This window comes from Gymnoscopelus microlampas, assembly GCF_963454915.1.
Source record: "Gymnoscopelus microlampas genome assembly, chromosome: 22".
In the NCBI taxonomy this organism is placed as follows: domain Eukaryota; kingdom Metazoa; phylum Chordata; class Actinopteri; order Myctophiformes; family Myctophidae; genus Gymnoscopelus; species Gymnoscopelus microlampas.
Window position 1 is genome coordinate 22,678,160 of NC_139959.1, and position 19,648 is coordinate 22,697,807.

The window sequence follows — 19,648 nt, forward strand, 5'->3', positions numbered from 1 at the left end:
CTACACTACATGGATTTGAGTAAAAGCATACTGTAGGAGAATGGGGAAACAGTGTCGTCACTGGCACCCCCCGCCCTGGTTTCCCCCGCTCTTTTAGTATCTGTAATGATGATCTAATCGCGATTAGATCATCATTACAGAAAAGAAAAGAATACATTAGATTCTAATGTATCTACGGTAGTTCCTGGACAAGTACACTGGGGTTTTAACTGCCGGAAATAGACATAAAAAAACTTTTCTCAGTCTCCAGTCAAAACCAATGAATGGCATTGGAAAACAACTCGTGGATAATTCTAAGACAACACTGGTCTTCATTATTTACTGCTCTGCCAAAACGGAAGAGGGAACAGCTTCCATTGACCATGCAGTGTCTGCTAAATAGGACAGCTGTCTTTACTAAGGCTCTAATGATATTCTCACAGAGCTCACGCACAAAACCCATGCCAAACTCTTTCAGTATGGATGTTATAGCCGGGCTGTGTTTAGCAGATAATGATGGAATATTGTTTTCTACCAAAAAACACAATGTTCCGTGACACAGTGTGACTCAAGTGGCATTCTTGGATTCCACACAGTGACACAACACAAACAACTTGTTTAGGCGACAAGAGGAAGTAAAAAAGAAGAAAGTGTCTCCAGATGTTTTCAGCATCATGCATATTTACAAGGCCAGAAACTAAACTAACACATCATGGTCCATCGTTGACCAGACCGGCTGCCACCAGCCTATCACTCACTGACCAAAAGCTGAAATAATCTCTCTGATGAACAACTTCAGTTGACCACCAGTGTTGCCATGGCCACTTATTATAAGCGACTTTGGGCTTGTTTTTGTGTAAAGTTGCTTGTAAATATTGACCACTGCTGAGATGAAGTTCTCAGCGTGTACGCCACACGTCTACATCACCGATCACATGACCACTCAATGTTTCTGTACAGCACTGGCCAAGGGGAGTGTAGCACATTCTGAAACTTCGACTAAAAATAAGGTTACTAAACAAACGCAAAAAGGTTGAGGCTGGTGGTCTTGTTGTACAGCCGAGCATGTGTGTGTGAGTGTGTTCTCTCCCCAGGAATGCTCCGGTATGGTTGGCGGGGCTCCCTGTGGACTGGGCCAGAGGGTGGGGATCACACACTGGAATCCTGCCCTCAGCTCCGCTCACATATTTGAGCCTTGAATCACTCTCACCAAATCCCCAACAGTGCTGCACTGCAAGACCCCAGTCCAGTAGCACTTACTAAAAATGATCCCGGTTGACGGGCATATATGTCGTCAATTGCAAAAGGTTCATGTCTAATTATTTCTTAAGCTATCAGTTGCATTTTTTTTTTAAATCAGGGGATGACCCTTGGCTGCAATGACCCAGATGTTGATTACTTTCTGCTGGAAGCGAGACCACATGTCAGGCAGAGTCGCATAACTTACTGTCCTCTCTTGGGCATAAAGTAACTGCTATACACTGTTTCCCAAACACTATTTTTCATAGGTCACACGTAAATGTCCCTTAATTCGTGTTTGTTCATTGAGCAAATTCAAAGATGTTTTGAAAGAATTTCATGAATAAATAACAAAAAAAAATCTAAGACATTTGATAAATTAGAAAACAAATGTTTAAGAAGTAGTGAAAAAAATCTACAAGCTCACAACATGTCTCATCGCGACTCGTTGTGAGCTTGTAGGTCGACTATTTTCAGTATTTGGGTCTCGAGCTAAAAATGTTTGGGAACCAGTGCTATACATCACTGGGAAAATGTGTGCATGTGTCTGGACGCACATGCTTATATGCATGCATGTGCACTTACATTATGAACAGTATGCATGCACAATTGCACAAGCGCATGCAAACTGTGCTTATGTTGTGAGAGAGAACTCCTGGCTTTGACATCTTCTTCAGCAGATTCCACCTAAGCCTCGTCACCAGCCCCTGCCACCCACCAGGGAAACCCCACATGCCCTGACTGCCACACCGGAGCACTCGCTGCACCTCAACACTTAGCTGGTTTATGCATACTATGTGCAATTAGAATCAGTTAGTAAAGCAAATAAACACAGCCCAAGAGCTACAAAACATGACACTATCTAACAGCAGCGCATGCATGGTTTCCCTATTCAATTAAAAAAGCCATTCAGACAGTTAGCTTAATTAATTAGCAGTTGTCTGGCTCACTGGCTTGAATTGACCCCTACATAATTTATAATCGCCTTCATCTTAAAATATAAATTGAAAACATTTTGTCAGTATTACAGTAGTGGGACAATTGCTTTCCTTCATCCTTTTACATTGGGGTACAGTGATATACCAGCTCAGTGGCCTTGTGGATAGAGTGTCCGCCCTGAGATTGGGAGGTCGGGATTCAATTCCCCGGCCCGGGTCATCGCAAAGACTATAAAAATGAGACGTAATGTCTCCCTGCTTGGCACTCAGCATCAAGGGTTAGATTGGGGGTAAGTCCCTGTGACATATTATTGTCATGTCCAAGTGGTGTACTTGTATTAAATTGAATGATCATTTAATTGTGTAAAGGTACATAGCAGAGTGTGATTAACCCATTAAAACCGGGAAATCATCAGACTGTGTGATTTCAGATGCATTTTGTGCAGTGCTGCGCTGTCTTAATGTGTTTAACTTTTAAAATGTTCTTGTGGTCATTGTGGACGACAAGTGAGTCAATCTGATATGCTTTTTTGATGGTTTATGTTTGAGTCAAGATGGAATTCACACAGTTTACGAGAAACACAGCAACTGCAAATCTGCTTCATTGAATGCTGACTGATTTGTTTGTAGTCAGTTATTAAAGTCATTAGTTAGGTAACTTGATCACAATGATTTGTCTGTTTCCTCAACATGGATGAAAATGTATTTGCAAACATGTAAATGAAGTCCCTTTGCTAGTTCATCTTAATATAGAGTTACCTATACAGTATAGGTAACCCTCTTGTGTGTTTCTCGTAAAAGAAACACACAACCTTCCATTTCTTTCGGCACTTTCATGTGAGTGAGACACTCCATCGGTGTTGCCAGATTTTGCGAGAGAAATAAGCAACCTTATTATGTAGCAACATAAGGGGTTCCTTGACATGAAAAGGTTTAAACAACATTTGGAAGCAAGCAAGCCAAAGAAACACAACCAATATTTACAAGCAACTTTACAGAAAAACAAGCCCAAAGTCACGTATAATAAGCAGACTTGGCAAGGCTGCACTCCATCATGTGTAAGCAAAACACACTGACACAGATGTACGCTGTCATCAGCTGTGGTGTTGAAGAATACGCAAACTAGGCTCCTGGATGCCTTGCTAGCGGTCGCGGAGACTGGACAGCACATCATTTCTAAGAGCCGATGGGTTCCCAGATTGTCACCTGGTGGAACAGGTGTTGTAATCACAGGTAACAGGTGTACTTCTGCCTCCATTCCTTGTAAATCTGATAACACCCATATACATTTGATTATAAAGTTATCCTCTTTAACGTAGCTTAACATTCAGGTCTTTCTTCACAAGAAAAAAGACAAAGAAGGCCCACGCGTGAATGGGCTCGTTGGCGCCGTTGACATGAAAAGGTACGGTGCTGATGGGGCCTCCCACAAGCAGTGCAACTGATCCATCTGCATTCTAAGCATCCAAGCAGTGTCCTATTTATTTAGCATGATCAAACACACATTTCCAGGAGGCAGCCAAGCATGGTATGAAGGCAATCTCGTTTGACATCTCCTGATCAGGGTGTGTGAGAGATAATAAACGGGATATGCTGATAACTTGTTCAAACATGTCCCAAAACAAAGCGTGACTGCTAATCGTCTTCGTGGGAAATCGCAGGCCTGAATCAATGCAAAGACATCACAAGAAAACTCTCAGTGGGCCATTGTGGTTATAAAACAAAAAAAACAAAAGGAAGTCAAGGCAATGTGGTTATGACCAAGAAAAAAAGAGAGCGAGCCAAATCTGCCCCTCCCACTGCTGCTGGCGGGGTACAACAACAAAAATAGAGAGATAACAAAAGCAAAGCAAGAAAGGGAAATAGAGGGAGGGAAAGATGGGGCGAGGGGGAGTAGTACACAGAGGAAACAGTTACAGCACCAAAACTTTCCCTCTGTTTTGTGGAGTTTTAAAGAAAGCATGGGAGCTCTTACCTTGAAGATAGTACGGAGGAAATACATCAAACTCAGCATTCTGGTGAGAGAAAGAGAGAGAGAGAGAGAGAGACTGAGATGCCCTCTCAACGTCTCTCTCTCTCCCCTCACTGTTTCTGCTGCCAGGCCCCACCACTACTACTACTACTACTACTACTACTCCTCCTCGCCATCCAGCTCTGTATAGCGGCAATGCATGGGACACTTACTATGCTCGCACAACCTGTTGCTATTTTAGACAGACTTAGTGCCTGTCTGCCTGATCACAGCCGGCGCACAGCAGCGGCAGAGGGTGACGCAGGGACGTAGGGAGGGAGGCAGGAAGAGAGAGCGAGAAGGAGGGATAGAAGAAGGGAGGGAGGGAGAGAGGGAGGGAGAGAGAAGTAGAGAGAGAGAGAGAGGAGGGAGAGACTTGGCAGAAGCTCATGCTGAGGTTGCATAACACAATGAGAGCTTAGCAGCGGAGCCCCACACAGGTAGAAGAGGCCTTGTACTTGCACTTGTGCTGAAGGAGGACACACTCAAGTGAATTACAAAGACATATATCTTTCAGGGAGAAAGACATGGATGATAACAGTAAAGCTGCTGTGTGTTAACGTCTTCCAGCCATACTTCCTTGTCTGGATAGGATAGGATAGGATAGGATAGGATAGGATAGGTATAACAGGGTGTTACAACAGCAAGGATTCAAAGTGAAAGGGTGTTCAATCCTACTATAAATGTGTGAAATATCTGTATGTACAGTACCTGTGTGTCTGTGAGTGTAATTGTAGTTCACGTATCTTGAGAACCGTCTGAACTATCAACTTCGAACTGTGTGCGTGTCACCATTCACCAAGGCTCTGAGGGAGTGCAGTCAATCCACTGGACTAGGAGTCCCTTAAGCCAAGGGTTCCCAAACTTTTCAGGCCGCGACCCCCCGAAATAATCATATTTGAACTGGGGACCACCCACCCTGACAAGCAAAATTGTAGGCATTATACATTTAGTTTGACTCGGTTCCACAGATAAATATTGTGAAAATAGCCGAACTACAAGCTCACAACGCCTCGCTCCTACCTCGAGTTATTAAATTGTAACTTTAGAAATGTGCAGATACCCTGTATACACTTATACTGTATGTTGGTTTGTTTACTGTTGAGTGAGAAAACAATGTTGCCCCAGTTTGGGAACCACTGCCTTAAGCCACAGTGTGCAGACTTGAAAATAAAATAAAAATGCCTGTGATTTTTGTTGGTCCTGCACCTACTCTGCAGTGGATGTGCAAGCTTTTGTTTAGTTTTCATAAAAGTGACAAGCACAGACAGATACAGAGATCTCCATATATGGGCATAAAAGGGAGACAGACAGATCGGTACATCGGGTCTCTGACAACGGGCACTACAGGTACAACGTGTTGTGCATGCATAACCCGGGTGGGGCATGTATTCCAAACTTGCATTGTTCCTTACTGGCATCAATACCGGCGGTCTAGTGAACAGTATACAGCAATAAACCAACAATAGACTCTACAGCTACTACAAGTGCTATAATATGTCTGTAAAGTTCTAGAATACTCTTCGCAAGCATAAATGTAATTCACAGTTACATACAAGTCAACAACTACATGTGTAGTTTTGTCATGACTGCAGCACAATTCCCCATGCTTTCTTTAGAATCGCCCTAATCTTTTAAGTATCTTGAAATGATCAAAGTGATTTTCTGTGTATTTCCAGGCATGTAGAGGAATCCTGTGTTATTTAACTTCCTGAGGTCATGTAAATAAGATTTGCTGTGGTTTCCTGTCGAGCTAGCACATAATCCACTAAAAGAATATGTAGCTAGAAGTCATGGAGCGTAATCCTGAGTGTGCGTGAGAGAGAGAGAGAGAGAGAGAGAGACTATGAAGTCAAGCAGAAAACCTAAAACCATGGCCTTGTGAGAAGATTTGTGAAACACGGCCATTTTCTGGCATTTTAGGTTCAGAGGTCAGGGTTAGAATTAGAGCTGTGGTTATGTTAAGAGTTTTAGGCAGCTGAGGTTAAACAGGCAGTGGCAAAGGTTAAACACTACTGGGTGTCAGTGCATATTGATGGAATGTCCTCACAATAACAATGTGTGTGTGTGTGTGTGTGTGTGTGTGTGTGTGTGTGTGTGTGTGTGTGTGTGTGTGTGTGTGTGTGTGTGTGTGTGTGTGTGTGTGTGTGTGTGTGTGTGTGTGTGTGTGTGTGTGTGTGTGTGTGTGTGTGTGTGTGTGTGTGCGTGCGTGTGTGTGTGTGTGTGTGCATGTGTGCGTGCGTGTGCGTATGTGTGGTAAATGGTTCACTTTGTTGGCACAGTCACTGTAAAGTAATGGTCAAGTGTGCCGGGTCATGCATGCAGAACGTGTTGTGGCTCACAATTGTGTTTACACACAGAACCTGACAGCCAGCGTGTTCACAGCTGTCTGACTCACTCTCTCAGGGGCACTTCAGACACATAGCGGTGATGCTGAACATGTAAACACACACTGGTCATCCATAGCAAGTACAGGACCCAGAGGAAAGGCCTCTGGTTCAACCAAACAAAAGCACAAGTGTAATGGGTTCAGCCGGCGCTGGAGGAAGTACAGGTGCCGGTACACCAGGTATCAGGGGGTAAACAAATCAGGAAGACAAATATCGCCCCCTGTTGTGAAAAATATGTCATTACATTTTGGTTTCATGAATACGATTGAGTAATAAGTATAGCTATCAATCCAATAATTAACTTGGCAAGAATTAGAAGTAACCTTTGGTTGTGTGGGTTGAAATTGCTACTAAACTTCAATACGAGTCTTGGCTTGACATCCTTTACTGTGTGTGTTCAATACAAAGTTTCAATACAAAAAAAAATGTTTGTGAACTAATTGCACAGAGAAATTAATCCTATTCAAAGAGGGATTTATCCAAATCTAATTGTGACGCAAGCTGTCCAAAGCAGCTCTGCACCGCCTTCATATCCCCAGATGATTACCCCATTTAACTGATGGGGTCAGAGTTATGGCCCTTTTTTTTCGACAACAGGAACTAAGTAAACCTTGCTGTGCCGTGAAACGTACTGTATTTCCCAGGTCCTGGACTTGTTTCCATACGCTACGGCTCGGTTCCATATAAGGTTGTCAGAACCAAATTTTGGGGCCCCGCTCAGGAGGTATAGTACTACTAGCCATGAGAACTTGTACTTTCAAAATGTTTCTAAAAAAGTGGAAACATCAGATCTACAAGCTTGCTTTTTTTGTGAAATACCTCCTTCTCGTTATAATGGAAAATTATCACGGAACTTCAAGGGTTCCAGACAGTTTGGAAGGTTCTGGGTTACCCTTCATAGTCCAAAGGAGCCATTAAGTTTGTGCATCACTCAATAGGTCCACTAGTCTGCTCTGCTGTGAGTCTTTTGTATCACTGCCTGCGGGTGCAACAGAACACAGCATTGAGACTCAGATGGAGCCATGACTCAGAAGATTGTTCCCTGGCAGCTGTGCGCTCCTCTTCCCAGAAGCCCTGAAATAAATGGCTGTGTGCTGCCCTGGGCTCAGGCCCCGTCAGGATTACAGACAGAGAAGAATGGTGGTGCGGTTCCAGAACCAGGGAGGTCCCGTTTGGACCGGCTCTGGGCCCCTGGCACGTCAGGGCCCGCTGGACAAAATAGGAAATGAGTCGACCGAAAGCCCTAATTTATAGATCGTCACACGGCGGTGAAGACAAGAGATTTTAAACTGAAAAAGCAGTGTTGTTGACGAGGACTTACAATTTTACATTTTGGCATGTATGCAGACGCTCTTAATCCAGAGCGATTTGCAGTAAACAAGGTGATCCGTTCATGTGACAAGCCCTCCTAAAACTTCATACAGCATTTGTTTTGATGTGCACATCTCACCATTCAGTATTTATTGTTGTATTGTTGTATTGTTTGTGTGCATGCGCGCGTGACTTTGAGTGAGTATATTGCTGCTGTCGGGCAGAGACCTCGTATCTCCATGTTTACCCCCTTCTCTCCCAACTTAGTTACTTCCCCTTATATCCTGTGGTCCGTGTCCCTGCCAACCCCTCCACTGTCATCCTAGGGTGTAGACAACCACATCCCTCCCCTCAGTCCCTGAGAGCATAGTGTTTCCCTGAGAGCATAGTGTTTCCCCAGGTAAAGCTCTTTTAACACACTGGGAGCTTCATGTCACAGTATCTCAACAATGACCTTAAGCAGCTGTCTGCCAATGGTCCAGAAGCCATCATGTCTCTGATTTCTAGTCTGTTAACACCATTGGCCCTGAACACTGGCCAACGCCGAACACTTTCGAATGGAAAAAACAAGCGCCAACGCATGTGTACAAGTCTTTTGTGTGGGTCTTTGTGTATGCATAATGCATATTGTCTTTTGTGTGTGTTTGTGTGTGTGTGTGTGTGTGTGTGTGTGTGTGTGTGTGTGTGTGTGTGTGTGTGTGTGTGTGTGTGTGTGTGTGTGTGTGTGTGTGTGTGTGTGTGTGTGTGTGTGTGTGTACACTAGTTTGACTCTGAATAGGAGGCAATGTTTGCTAACATGTGACGCCACCTCTCAGCATCTGGGGAAAGACCTTTTTGAAGGATAGAAAACAAATTAGGGATGGAGGATATAACAAAACCAGTGGGAGTGCTGAGAGAATGAATCCTTTGATCAAATACAGTCACTAGGGTAGGTTAAGAGTGAGAACAGTTTTCTGGCTCTAAACCAATTGGAGGACAACAGAGTTAGAAGCACTGTACCATTACTCCTAACACTATCTCGTATTATTTTTTGACCCCAACTTGTAGCTCTAATGGGGCAGTATATTAGGGCTATTGTGACATTAGCCAACATCTGCTCTTTTTCCCTTTGTTGACATATTCATGTGTAAAATAAATACTATCAAGAAACAAGGGACAATATTGAACAATTAACTCTTAAACTGCCAGGGTTTTTCAAAAATAGTTTAGCATGTTTCCAGGTAAAACATAGGAAACATGTTATTTTTTTCTCTGTTTATTTTTTAACATTGAAGTGAATGGAGCAGCAACTTTTTGGAAATTGTTATCTCCTGGTTCTTTGTGAAGAACGGAAAAACAAAAGAACCCCAAAAATAAAGAATAATTTTAGATTTTTTTTTATTTTGTTTTTGATAAATAAAAAAAAACATTTGTAAACGTTTTTGGCAGTATAAGAGTTAAAGTCCTACTAAATAGTAACTACATGAAACCTACAGTAAACAATAAATAATGTTATCGCTCCTAGTGTTGATGATTTCTTGTCTAGAATTGTCTTTAAATGTCTTGATGAATCGAGTACATAGGACCACAATGGAAACAAGCCCTCAGGGCTTTCTGTGTTATCCTTTTAGAATCATTGTGTAATTGTACCGCTGTACTTTTAGCAAACTGTTAATAAAGTATTCAATCAATCAATCAAAAGCCTCCCTATTCTGGGGAGAAAGAATATTCTGGGAAAATAGTCGATCTACAACACGTCGCAATGTGACATGTAATGTAAAAGCTTCCGATCAGCTAATTTCTGTGAAGAGATTTGGTGTAGAGGTGAAAAAGAGAGGGGACGAAGTAAAGACCCCTGGGGGCATCTGGTCAACGAAGTATATAGGATTTAAGTGGTCGAGAACAGTTTGCAGTGTGACTAATAAGACAGCCGTGGCTCAGGAGGTAGAAAGGCCATTGGAATGTTGCCGGTTCGATCCTCAGCTCCTCCAGGCTTCGTGTTGAAGTGTCCCTGAGCAAAGACACTTGACCTCTAACTGCTCCCCGCCGGGGGAGCTGTTAAAAATAGTCGCCCACCCTAGCAGTTAGGACAGGGAAATGCAGTGCAAATGTACTTGGCAAATACCCCAGAGGGGACACAATGATAATTGTCTTTCCAAGCGAGTCAGTTAAGGACCTTAGTGTACCTCCATTCATTCATCCCTGAGTCACAGGCATACCCTCTTTTATTTCAATCACAAGCGTGGAACAAAACAGGCTTTAGAGAGCTTCACCTGGAGAGACTTTCTGCTCTCTAACTGCCAACCGCAACTGATTAGGGATCCATTGTGGCGGCACGGCGAACACTACTCTGGCAGGTTCAGACAGAATAGTCTTCTTTTTAGACGGTGCTTTTGTCTGCTGTGGGAACGGTGGAAAGGTGAACAACAAAGGCGGTTGCCGTCGAGGAATGTTGACGAACGGCTACAGAAATCATTTAGGATTAGATGGTTGGTGCTCCAGGCTTCAACCGATCTGAAGGAACTAATCAATCTGCACCGGGAGAGAATCTTTAATATCCAATCTAATGTAGCTCAAGATAATACATAAAAGGATTAGAGACACATTTTGAATTTGTGAAAACCCAGTTATCCAATGAAAGCGGTGTGATATAACATCCTGTTATTGACTGATATATTATCACTGTCATATTTCATTTTTTTGTGTCTTTTCATAAATGAATGCCCAATTGTACACTTTGTTGTATAAAATGCATCTTAATTAATAATTTTGGAAAATTGGAAACTTTTTGCCTAAAATGGCACATCTGAAATAGCGATGCTAGGTAATGCACTTTCTGTGAGTTATAATAAATATTTAATCGATAAAAAGTATTAACAATCGCTTGTGACTAAGTAATAACTACATTGGAATCCATTTGAACCGGTTAGTTTTTGTTTAGTTTTTAATTTACTGAAAAGTGATGTTTTTTGGAAATACAAGGTTTCCGTCCGACAGTGACAGAATTAACTGAGTGAGGAACTGAGTGACGAATCAGAAACGCTCCCTTTCATATCTGTACCAAAGAAAGAAAGAAAGAAAAAGAAAACGTTTGTGCCAAAAATGTAGGTAGCTTCCTCTTTGGGGATTGCGGTCACGATCCATCTCCACCCCAGACCACGTTGGTGGCCTGGCCTGAAACCTGAGGCTTGGCACTGCAGTGTGGTTACTAGGGGCACCAAGCTCATTCTGTTCTGCTATAGCTCCAGTTGGTTAAAAAAACAACATCAACATAATCGCCGCTGTCCTGCAGAAACCTCTTATCTCCATATTCAAATTTTTTTCTGTAAATCAACACCCTACACTTGATCGTCCTACAGCATCACATAGGGATGCAAATTATCTGTTAATTCATTAATTGATAGTTGATAACCTTATCAATTGATTAATTGATAAGCAGCGTTTTTTGGGACCAAAAGGAAACTTCTTGTCCCAAACCGAAAATGAGTGCAGAAACATAATTCCCTTGATGTATATAACATTAACGAGCGTCAACGAGCATCAGCTGGACACAGACACACACCACTCCAAAAGCCCCTGAATATGATGGAATATGACTCAGGATTACTGTTATTATGGTAAGCTCACATTTGATATCACACACACCATACAGTACAGTACCTGTAACTTTCACTAGCCCAAGAAAATAAAAAAAGTTTAAAAAATAAATAAAAAAAACATAACGTAATCGAGTATAGATTAATTGTTAAATATCCCTACTCCCAACTTTTTTCCGTAAATCAACGCCCTACTGCCTACTTCATCATACTACAGGGTCACACAAAAAGCATCAATATGCTTTTTGAATTTGAATCCTGAAAAGTAACCGTTTTGGACATATGAGGTTTCCACCCGACAGAGACGATAATAAAAGCCTGTGGAGCTCGGCTGCAGCCCACGTGGAGAGACAAGAGGGAGACAACCTACTGTTAGGCGCTTCCCTATTCCGACAGGCTCAAATAGCAGGGGGCGGGGGCCTGCTTCCCAAACAAGGTGGGCATATATTACACGCAACACAATATGCACAGAGGGTCACAGGTTAAAACCCTAGCACAAAGCCCACGGGAGACTGTAAACAACACATGATGTCACGGTTTCAGCTTCACTTGCAGTAGCGTCGTCATGACATGTAAAGAGCCCCACAGAATGGTCATTATGTGTTGTGTGCGAACCCCCCCTGTCAATGCTGGAGGGGTAGGGAGGGAGGGTGGGTTCTAGAACTTTTTCTGACAAGATGGTGGCCTCACTGATATGCATTACAATACATGTGCTGCCGCAAACAACACGCTAAGCTCACGGAACCACACCAGCCAATGGAAAGGGGTCTGCGGTGTCAATGGGGCTTCCACCCAGCCAAAGGGTATAGCAGTGTCTTTATAGTTAGCAAAAAAAGCGCTGAGATAAGTTGAGAGCTGTTACTTGCTCTCTTTGTGAGGAGCGACACTTTTGGTTGGTACACGAGAGCATGGGAAAAATGCTTGAACTTTCCTCTCGCCCTCCTTGTCAAAAGACAAAGTAAAAACTCAAAAGCCATGGACTCTTTGGATGAGTCTCTTAATGATGGGGAAAAGAGGAGCGGGCTTCCTTCCAGAACAATCCAGGCCATGCATGGTGGGAGATGTGACGTCTTCCTGCCCTGCATAATGTCACAACTATGAGCCATTAGCTCTCCAATACCGTTATCCCATTAAGACCTGAGGCCGATTCGAAAAATGTCTAAAAAATACATCTAAATCCTAACAGTTTTCTGAAAAACGTACGTTGCTATATCAGTGGTGCTCAAACTTTTTCAAGTCAAGGACCCCCAAAATCATATGTATTTGGCCACGGACCCCCCCATCTAAAAATATTTTGTTCCAGGGACCCCCAGAAGCAAATATTTGAGTTAAACATTTTCGCTTAAAAATGTTGAATTGGTCAACGATTTGCACAAAATGTTCACGATTTTTTCAAAAATAGCAGGTCTACAAGCTCAGGTATGAGCTTGTATATCTGCTATTTTTTAATATCCAAAGTATAAAATAATGGTTCAAGTGGTTACACAGATGCTTTCCCGATTTTTATACAAAAAAAACCCTTTAAACCGGTGAAGTGTCAACAATGATTATTCTGATTCTTTGCTGCTCTGCGGTGTCGCACATAAAAAATGGCAGATGTACCAGCTCACAATGTGTCGTGACGATGCGACACATTGCGAGCTTGTAGATCGGTTATTTTCGATGTGTGATACAATGTGCAACCACTAAGCAGCTATGAATCAGGCATTACAGGATTCTCTGAATCTCTGTTTTTACTGCATGAAACTACATGCAGATATGATACAACGTCCTGTCATACGTTACAGTATGTGACAGAGATGAGCCTGCTACTGGTGCTGCTGCACCAACGTAACGTAATGTGTTGCATTGCATGATGCAGGACAGACGCATGAATGGGAGATTTCATGACGGAATTCAGAAATAGGCTATCCCACTGGGTTCTCAAACCTTTGCATGTCAAAAGAAAGACCAGCTATGCAACCAACGTCATAGTAATCATAGGTTGGTATAATTTATGGATGACACTTTCATAGAAACTGAGACAGTCAGGGCAAAAAGTTACCGGAATCACTAGATCTTCTCTTGGAGAGAGAGAGAGAGAGGCCTGGAGTCTGTGCAGTGGTGGAAAAGGTATCAATACTGCAATGTAGAAATACTCTGTTACAAGTAAAAGTCCGGAATTTCAAATATTACTTAAGCAAAAGTACAAAAGTATTGATATCGAACTGTACTTAAGTTCCTCCCATTTCACAAGTTTCAAATGTATAAGAATCCTTTTAAAATAGCAGATCTACAAGCTCACAATGCGTCGCATCGCGACGCATTGTGAGCTTGTAGATCAGCTATTTTCAAATTGCCGAAATGTACAGTGTATAGGGCTGAAGTGGATATGTTTAGTATAATAATCCAAATCTACAAAGTAACTAGTAACTAAAGTTTTCAAATAATTATAGTGGAGTAAAAGTATGATATTTGCCTCTGAGATGTAGTGGAATAGAAGAAAAAGTACTTACTCAAGTACAGTACTTGATGCATAAAAAATACAGCACTCTCTCTCTCTTTTGTTCTCTGCACGCACAACTGACTGTTGAAAGGCTACAGCAGGGCCCTCCATATTTCCCGGGTAACCAACAGCTACAGAGGGAAATCATCATGCATTCGTTACTTCATTTGCATAACAAGCGTGTGGGTCCAGAGAGAAGCCCGGGCCAAGCGCTGGCTGCTCTGTTAGAACCTCAAAGAGCAATGAGTGCTTTACGTAAGGAGCAGTTGTTGCCATGTCCGCTTATTATAAGCCACTTTGGGATTCTTTTTTTCTGTAAAGTCGCTTAAATATTGACAGTTGAGGGTTGTGTTTTTTTGGGGAGCATGTTTCTAAAGTGTAGTTGCTTATTTGGGCTTGGTTTGAAAAAAATGTATTATTATTTAAACCAGTGGTTCTCAAATATGTTCCTTTCATGGACCCCCAAATGAATATGTATTTGTCCCTAACCCCATCTGAAAATGTTTTGCACCAGGGAGAGCCCCGTACCAGATGTGTTGTTAGAATGTTTCAAAACTCTTCAAAATATTCCAATTTACTGCAAGCGGACAGCATCGCGACCCATTATGAGCTTGTCAGATCTGCTATTTTAAAATAGAAGATGTATACAGTACTGTTGGTTTAAAGTGCTCATGTGGCCTATATACTGTAGGTGCTTCTTTTGGGCTTGTTTTCTTAGACCCGGTTGCTTATTTCACTCACAAAATCGGGCAACAGTGGTAAGGAGGCCTACTGACAGGCCTCTCTTCCACCCCTTCCGCCCCTCGCCAAGAAGCCACTTAACACTGCTTTTGTTTGCTGATCGGACGGACATGCAAATCAGCTGTCCACGGCCTGCCTTGGTGTTTGATAAGGTTGAGGTTGTCACGGAGGAGGAGGGGGAAGGTACTGTATAGCACGGAAAACGTCCACTTCGGGGCGAGATTCCGGTGAGAATCGGCGCGAGTCGACGCCTGCTTTCAATGTATGGAACAAGGAGAGACAATTAGGGTGCAATGCAAATGCCTTTGTGCCCGGTGAATGGGTCAGACTGTGTGGTCTGACGGATCTCTCTCTCTCTCTCTCTCTGGCTCTCTCTCTCTCTCTCTCAGCTGTGTTGAAAGTCAGTGGAGCACAGCTCGTTACTTTACGCCGTCTTGTTCCAAAACAATGAGGACATTACTGGCATTCTGCTCTTTTTTTACACAAGTTCAATGGATGGATCCTCCAGAGAAAAGACTTGTCAAGATGCAACAATGGAATTATGTCAATTGGGTCATCCTGTCATCTGCGCCAATACCACTCATTTCCTCTATATAGCCTCTCTCTCTCTCTCTCTCTCTCTCTATCTCTGTCTCTCCTCCCTCCCCCTCTCTCTCCCTCTGTCTCTTCCCCTATCCCTCTCTCTTTCACTCCCTCTCTCTCCCTCTCCCCCCTCTCTGTCTCTCACCCTCTGTCTCTCTCTCTGTATGTCTCTTTCTCTCTCTCTCACTCACTCCCTCCCTCTATCAGACTCTCTCACTCCCTCTATCACGCACACACACACACACACACACACACACACACACACACACACACACACACACACACACACACACACACACACACACACACACACACACACACACACACACACACACACACACACACACACACTTGCTGTGCTGGGCCTGGAAGGCCAGAGAGAAACCTAATGACCAGGCAGGGGAAACCAGTCAAACCACAGAAACCCAGAAAAAGAAAGCCAGTCAGTCACTCAGTCAGTCATTACAATCCCTTCTGGCTCTGTTTGATCTCCTGCTCAGTCTCTCCTCCTCAGCCCTCCTTTTGTGAAGAATGCTTTCTTTGGCTTGCTCCTTTCTTTGCCTCCTTTTTAGCCTGCCGGCCCTCCTTCGTTGTGACTGCGTTCTCTTCCTGTATTCTCCCCCCATGTGTGTGTGGGGGGGATCTGGGTTAAGGGTGGATCAAGGGACGCCCAGTTCAACTCAGAGCCCACACTCACACCTAGCAGAGAAGACCGTCGCATTTCTCCCGTCTGTCTGTGTGAGGGTTGGTGTGAAGCAGTGCTTGAAGTCAAGGACCCCCACATTAATATGTATTTGGCCACGGGCCACGTCACTTGTGCCACGCGCCGAGTTTGTACAGTATATCTGCTACGTTTGAAAATATTTGAAAAATATCCCCAAAAAACTTTCATAATTGGGATTTTTTTCTCTTCTGGGGGTCCCTGGCACAAGACCTTTTCAGATGGGGTTACGTGGCCATCAATTTGGGGGTCCTTGACACAAAAAAGGTTGAGAAGCACTGCTTTAGGATACCTCAGCTGGTGATGCAGGCATCAGGTCCTGCTGTCGCCCCAGAAGGGACACAAGCCACAGAGAATTATGTATTATTCCTGCCAAAACAGTCTTATGTAGGAAGCGGAAGGATACATTGCAAAAAAAAATATATATATATCTGAGAGTGTACAGAAAAAGCTTGAGAACTACTGGTGTAGCATGAGAAGCATCAGCATTGGTGGCTCCTTGGAGGCAAACTGAAGAACATCTTTCCCGTTTCCTCTACAAGCACTAGAATTGAGCACACTGTCATAACAAATGAAAAAAAAATGGCTCCATCCCAGACCCTACGTTTCACCCTGTTCTATTGTCTCTCTACGGCTGTACAGTATAATTATAACGGAATCTAAATCAAAACTATGTAATCTTTCAAGCTTGGTCTCCTTTCATAGAGGAAAAACTAGGCCACCAGGACACACGCACGCGCACGCACGCACACACACACACACACACACACACACACACACACACACACACACACACACACACACACACACACACACACACACACACACACACACACACACACACACACACACACACACACACACACACACACACACACACACACACACACACACACACACACACACACACACACACACACACACACACACACACACACACACACACAATGCCTAACGTTGAGAATCCATCCCCACTGGCACAACCAAGGGATCAGGTTTACGCTCTCTCCCTTCAGACTCAAACAGGTTTCACTTCAGACTGTTCTTCATCATACTTGAAGGGGTTTTAACCCATTCAATCCGGGAACGCATCTACAAATGTCTTCTAAATCCTAATAGGTTTCTGAAAACCGTTATGTTGCTATAATATCAGCGGTGCTCAAACTTTTTCATGTCAAGGACCACCCAGAATTATATGTATTTGGTCGCGGGCCACCCCATCTCAAAATATTTTGGTTCCAGGGACCCCCGCCAGAAGCAAAGATTTGAGTTACAAATGTTCGCTTTAAAAAATGATATAGATTCAAAGATTCGCACACATTTTCAAGATTTTTTCAAAAATTGCAGATCTACAAGCTCATAGCGCGGCACTCGGTGCCGCGCTATGAGCTTGTAGATCTGCTAATTTTGAATAGCCCGAAGTATAAAATAATGGTTATAGCTAAAAGATCTAAAATGACACAGTATGCGTCCCCGGCGTTGAATGGGTTAAACCAGTGGAAAGTGCTGCATATCAAATGCCTGATGCTAAACCACCTGTAAGCAAATCCCAATGAAATGCAGCATATTATTTCTCGAAGGACCATGCGTACAGGGGGTCCGGTATAACTCACGGTGTATACTTGACATTACCGCTGATCATTTTCCAAAGCAACGTTTTTTTTTATTTATTTTTTTCCCGAGGAAGCCAATAGATTCCATTCATTTCAGTACAGTATGAAAATCAAGATGGAAAGTCTTCAAAGTTGCTTTTGATAAGTAATCTAGCACAAAAACAAATCTCTTTTTGTTTTTTCAATGAAAAATCTCTGGCAGAAAACTGCAAAAAATCTGAAATAATTCTGGCAGTCAATATGTTAATGACATATATAAATGGCAGAAAATTGATAAGAAAGAATATGGTTTATGGGTTCTTGAGCCAAATTTGTACATAATGAGGAGTGGCATATTATGTGTAAAATGTCATGGCTGTAGGTCAAATGAGGCATGAGTTATGCCAGTTCAGATTGCACATATTCAATCAATTGCATGTACAATATTGCCCACCTTTGGCCAATCAAATTCAGATTCGTTTTTTAACCCGTTTGGCATGACCCGTCTGCAAAGTGTCATAAAACGGTACTGCAAAAGAAAACATGAACAACCAGCTTCGTATTTCTCCTGTGGTCACTAGCCCATTAAGACCTGAGGCTGATTCTACAAATACCTTCTACCTTCTATCAGTAGTTCTCACACTTTGAAAAAATGTCAAAAATGTCCAAAAAAGCAGATGTACAAGCTTGCAGTGCGTCACTTCGTGCCGCACTGCGAGCTTGTATATCTGTGATTTTTGAATTTGAAGTCATTCGAAAATGACACAGATTAATGGGTTAAGGGAGCATTTCTACTACTGTACAAACTTACATAAAAAGTAAATGGGATACAATTGTGTGCCAATGCAATTTGTGCTTGGGCCCCTAAAAATAAGGGCATTACTTCAATGGAGAGGTTTTCTATTGACACCACAATGGTACAGTATGGTACCATGTGGTTCCGGTAGGTATGGTTCCAAACACAAAGCGTCTCCTTTGTCTCTCCTACCGGAACCGCTGCTGGTCATCAAATCATTGGCTTAGGAATGCGACATAAACAAAACAATATCCATGAATTCAAGTCTCCATGGGGTGAGTAATTGAGAGAAAAAAAGTCATTTTGGGGTTGAACTATCCCTTTAAGATGAATAACTCTAACTTTTTTTATCTGAAAGAAAACAGCTCAAGTGTTATCATCACCCTTCTCTTTAGCACCAAGCCCTACTTTTATACGGATCTCCACAATAATCCAGTAATACAGAAAATAAAAACCCTGCTCTTCCATGATATGTCATGAAGTGAGCTGACTTCTTTCCTGTCCTTGGGGCCCGTTAGTATCAAGTGACACCTGCTCAATGACAGGTATCTGTGCGTGTACAAAGGTGTTTGTGGAATGGTGTGGGACTACAGGGCAAGAGATAAACAACTGCATGGAATAACGTGACGAAAGGGGTGAGTTCTGTGATATTTACTGGCACGCAAACATAGGCACGCAAACAGAACTCCAGCCCTGCGGTGCTGGTTGGACACCATTAGCATAACAGGCCCTCTAAAATAGCAAGGGCACAAAATAACAACAAACAGGGACGCAGAGGCCAGGCCGGCAGCGCAGTGCAGCGACTGTGGGCTAACTGTGGTCCGCATCTGTTGACCTTTCAACATTCGACAATCTCTAATTGGAGAGTACGTCAGGTTTTGGCTTGACCAAGACGAGAGAGCGCCTCCGAAATTAGTGGTCAGGCACTGGAAGGAAATGGAGTGACCTGGTACAAGATATAGCCTGGGATACTGCTGGGACAGCGTGTAGGACAAATGCGCGCACACACATACACACGCACACGCACACGCATACACACACACACACACACACACAGTAGAGGAACATTGCTGACTGACAAGCAAACTACGTAAGTGACGCTTGTATGTGAACACAAAGAAAAGCAGAGAAGAAGGCATCGCTAGCTATGTCTAGCATACAGATTTTGTAGCATGGAAATGTGTTTGCAATTGAGCCAGTTGCTAGCACTATACGTTTAAATCCCTCACAGTAAGGCCCAACATTCTAATGGTAAGTGAAACAAATATGGTATCTTTGAAAATCTTTG

At 43.0% G+C, this 19,648-nt stretch overlaps 1 protein-coding gene across 3 annotated transcripts in view; it reads right to left on the bottom strand.

The window, feature by feature from the left end:
• The window catches only part of arhgef4 (Rho guanine nucleotide exchange factor (GEF) 4), a 155,675-nt gene that overhangs the window by 117,655 nt on the left and 18,372 nt on the right, over positions 1 to 19,648 (bottom strand). The window contains exon 1 of one of the 3 annotated variants that reach the window (XM_084049231.1): positions 4,132 to 4,295. The exons of the other annotated variants lie outside the window; for them this stretch is intronic. Within the exon in view, the coding sequence (XP_083905357.1) occupies positions 4,132 to 4,170 (39 nt within the window). The 5' untranslated portion in view covers positions 4,171 to 4,295. Of the gene's footprint in view, positions 1 to 4,131; positions 4,296 to 19,648 lie in introns of those variants that run through there. 3 annotated transcript variants of the gene reach the window in all.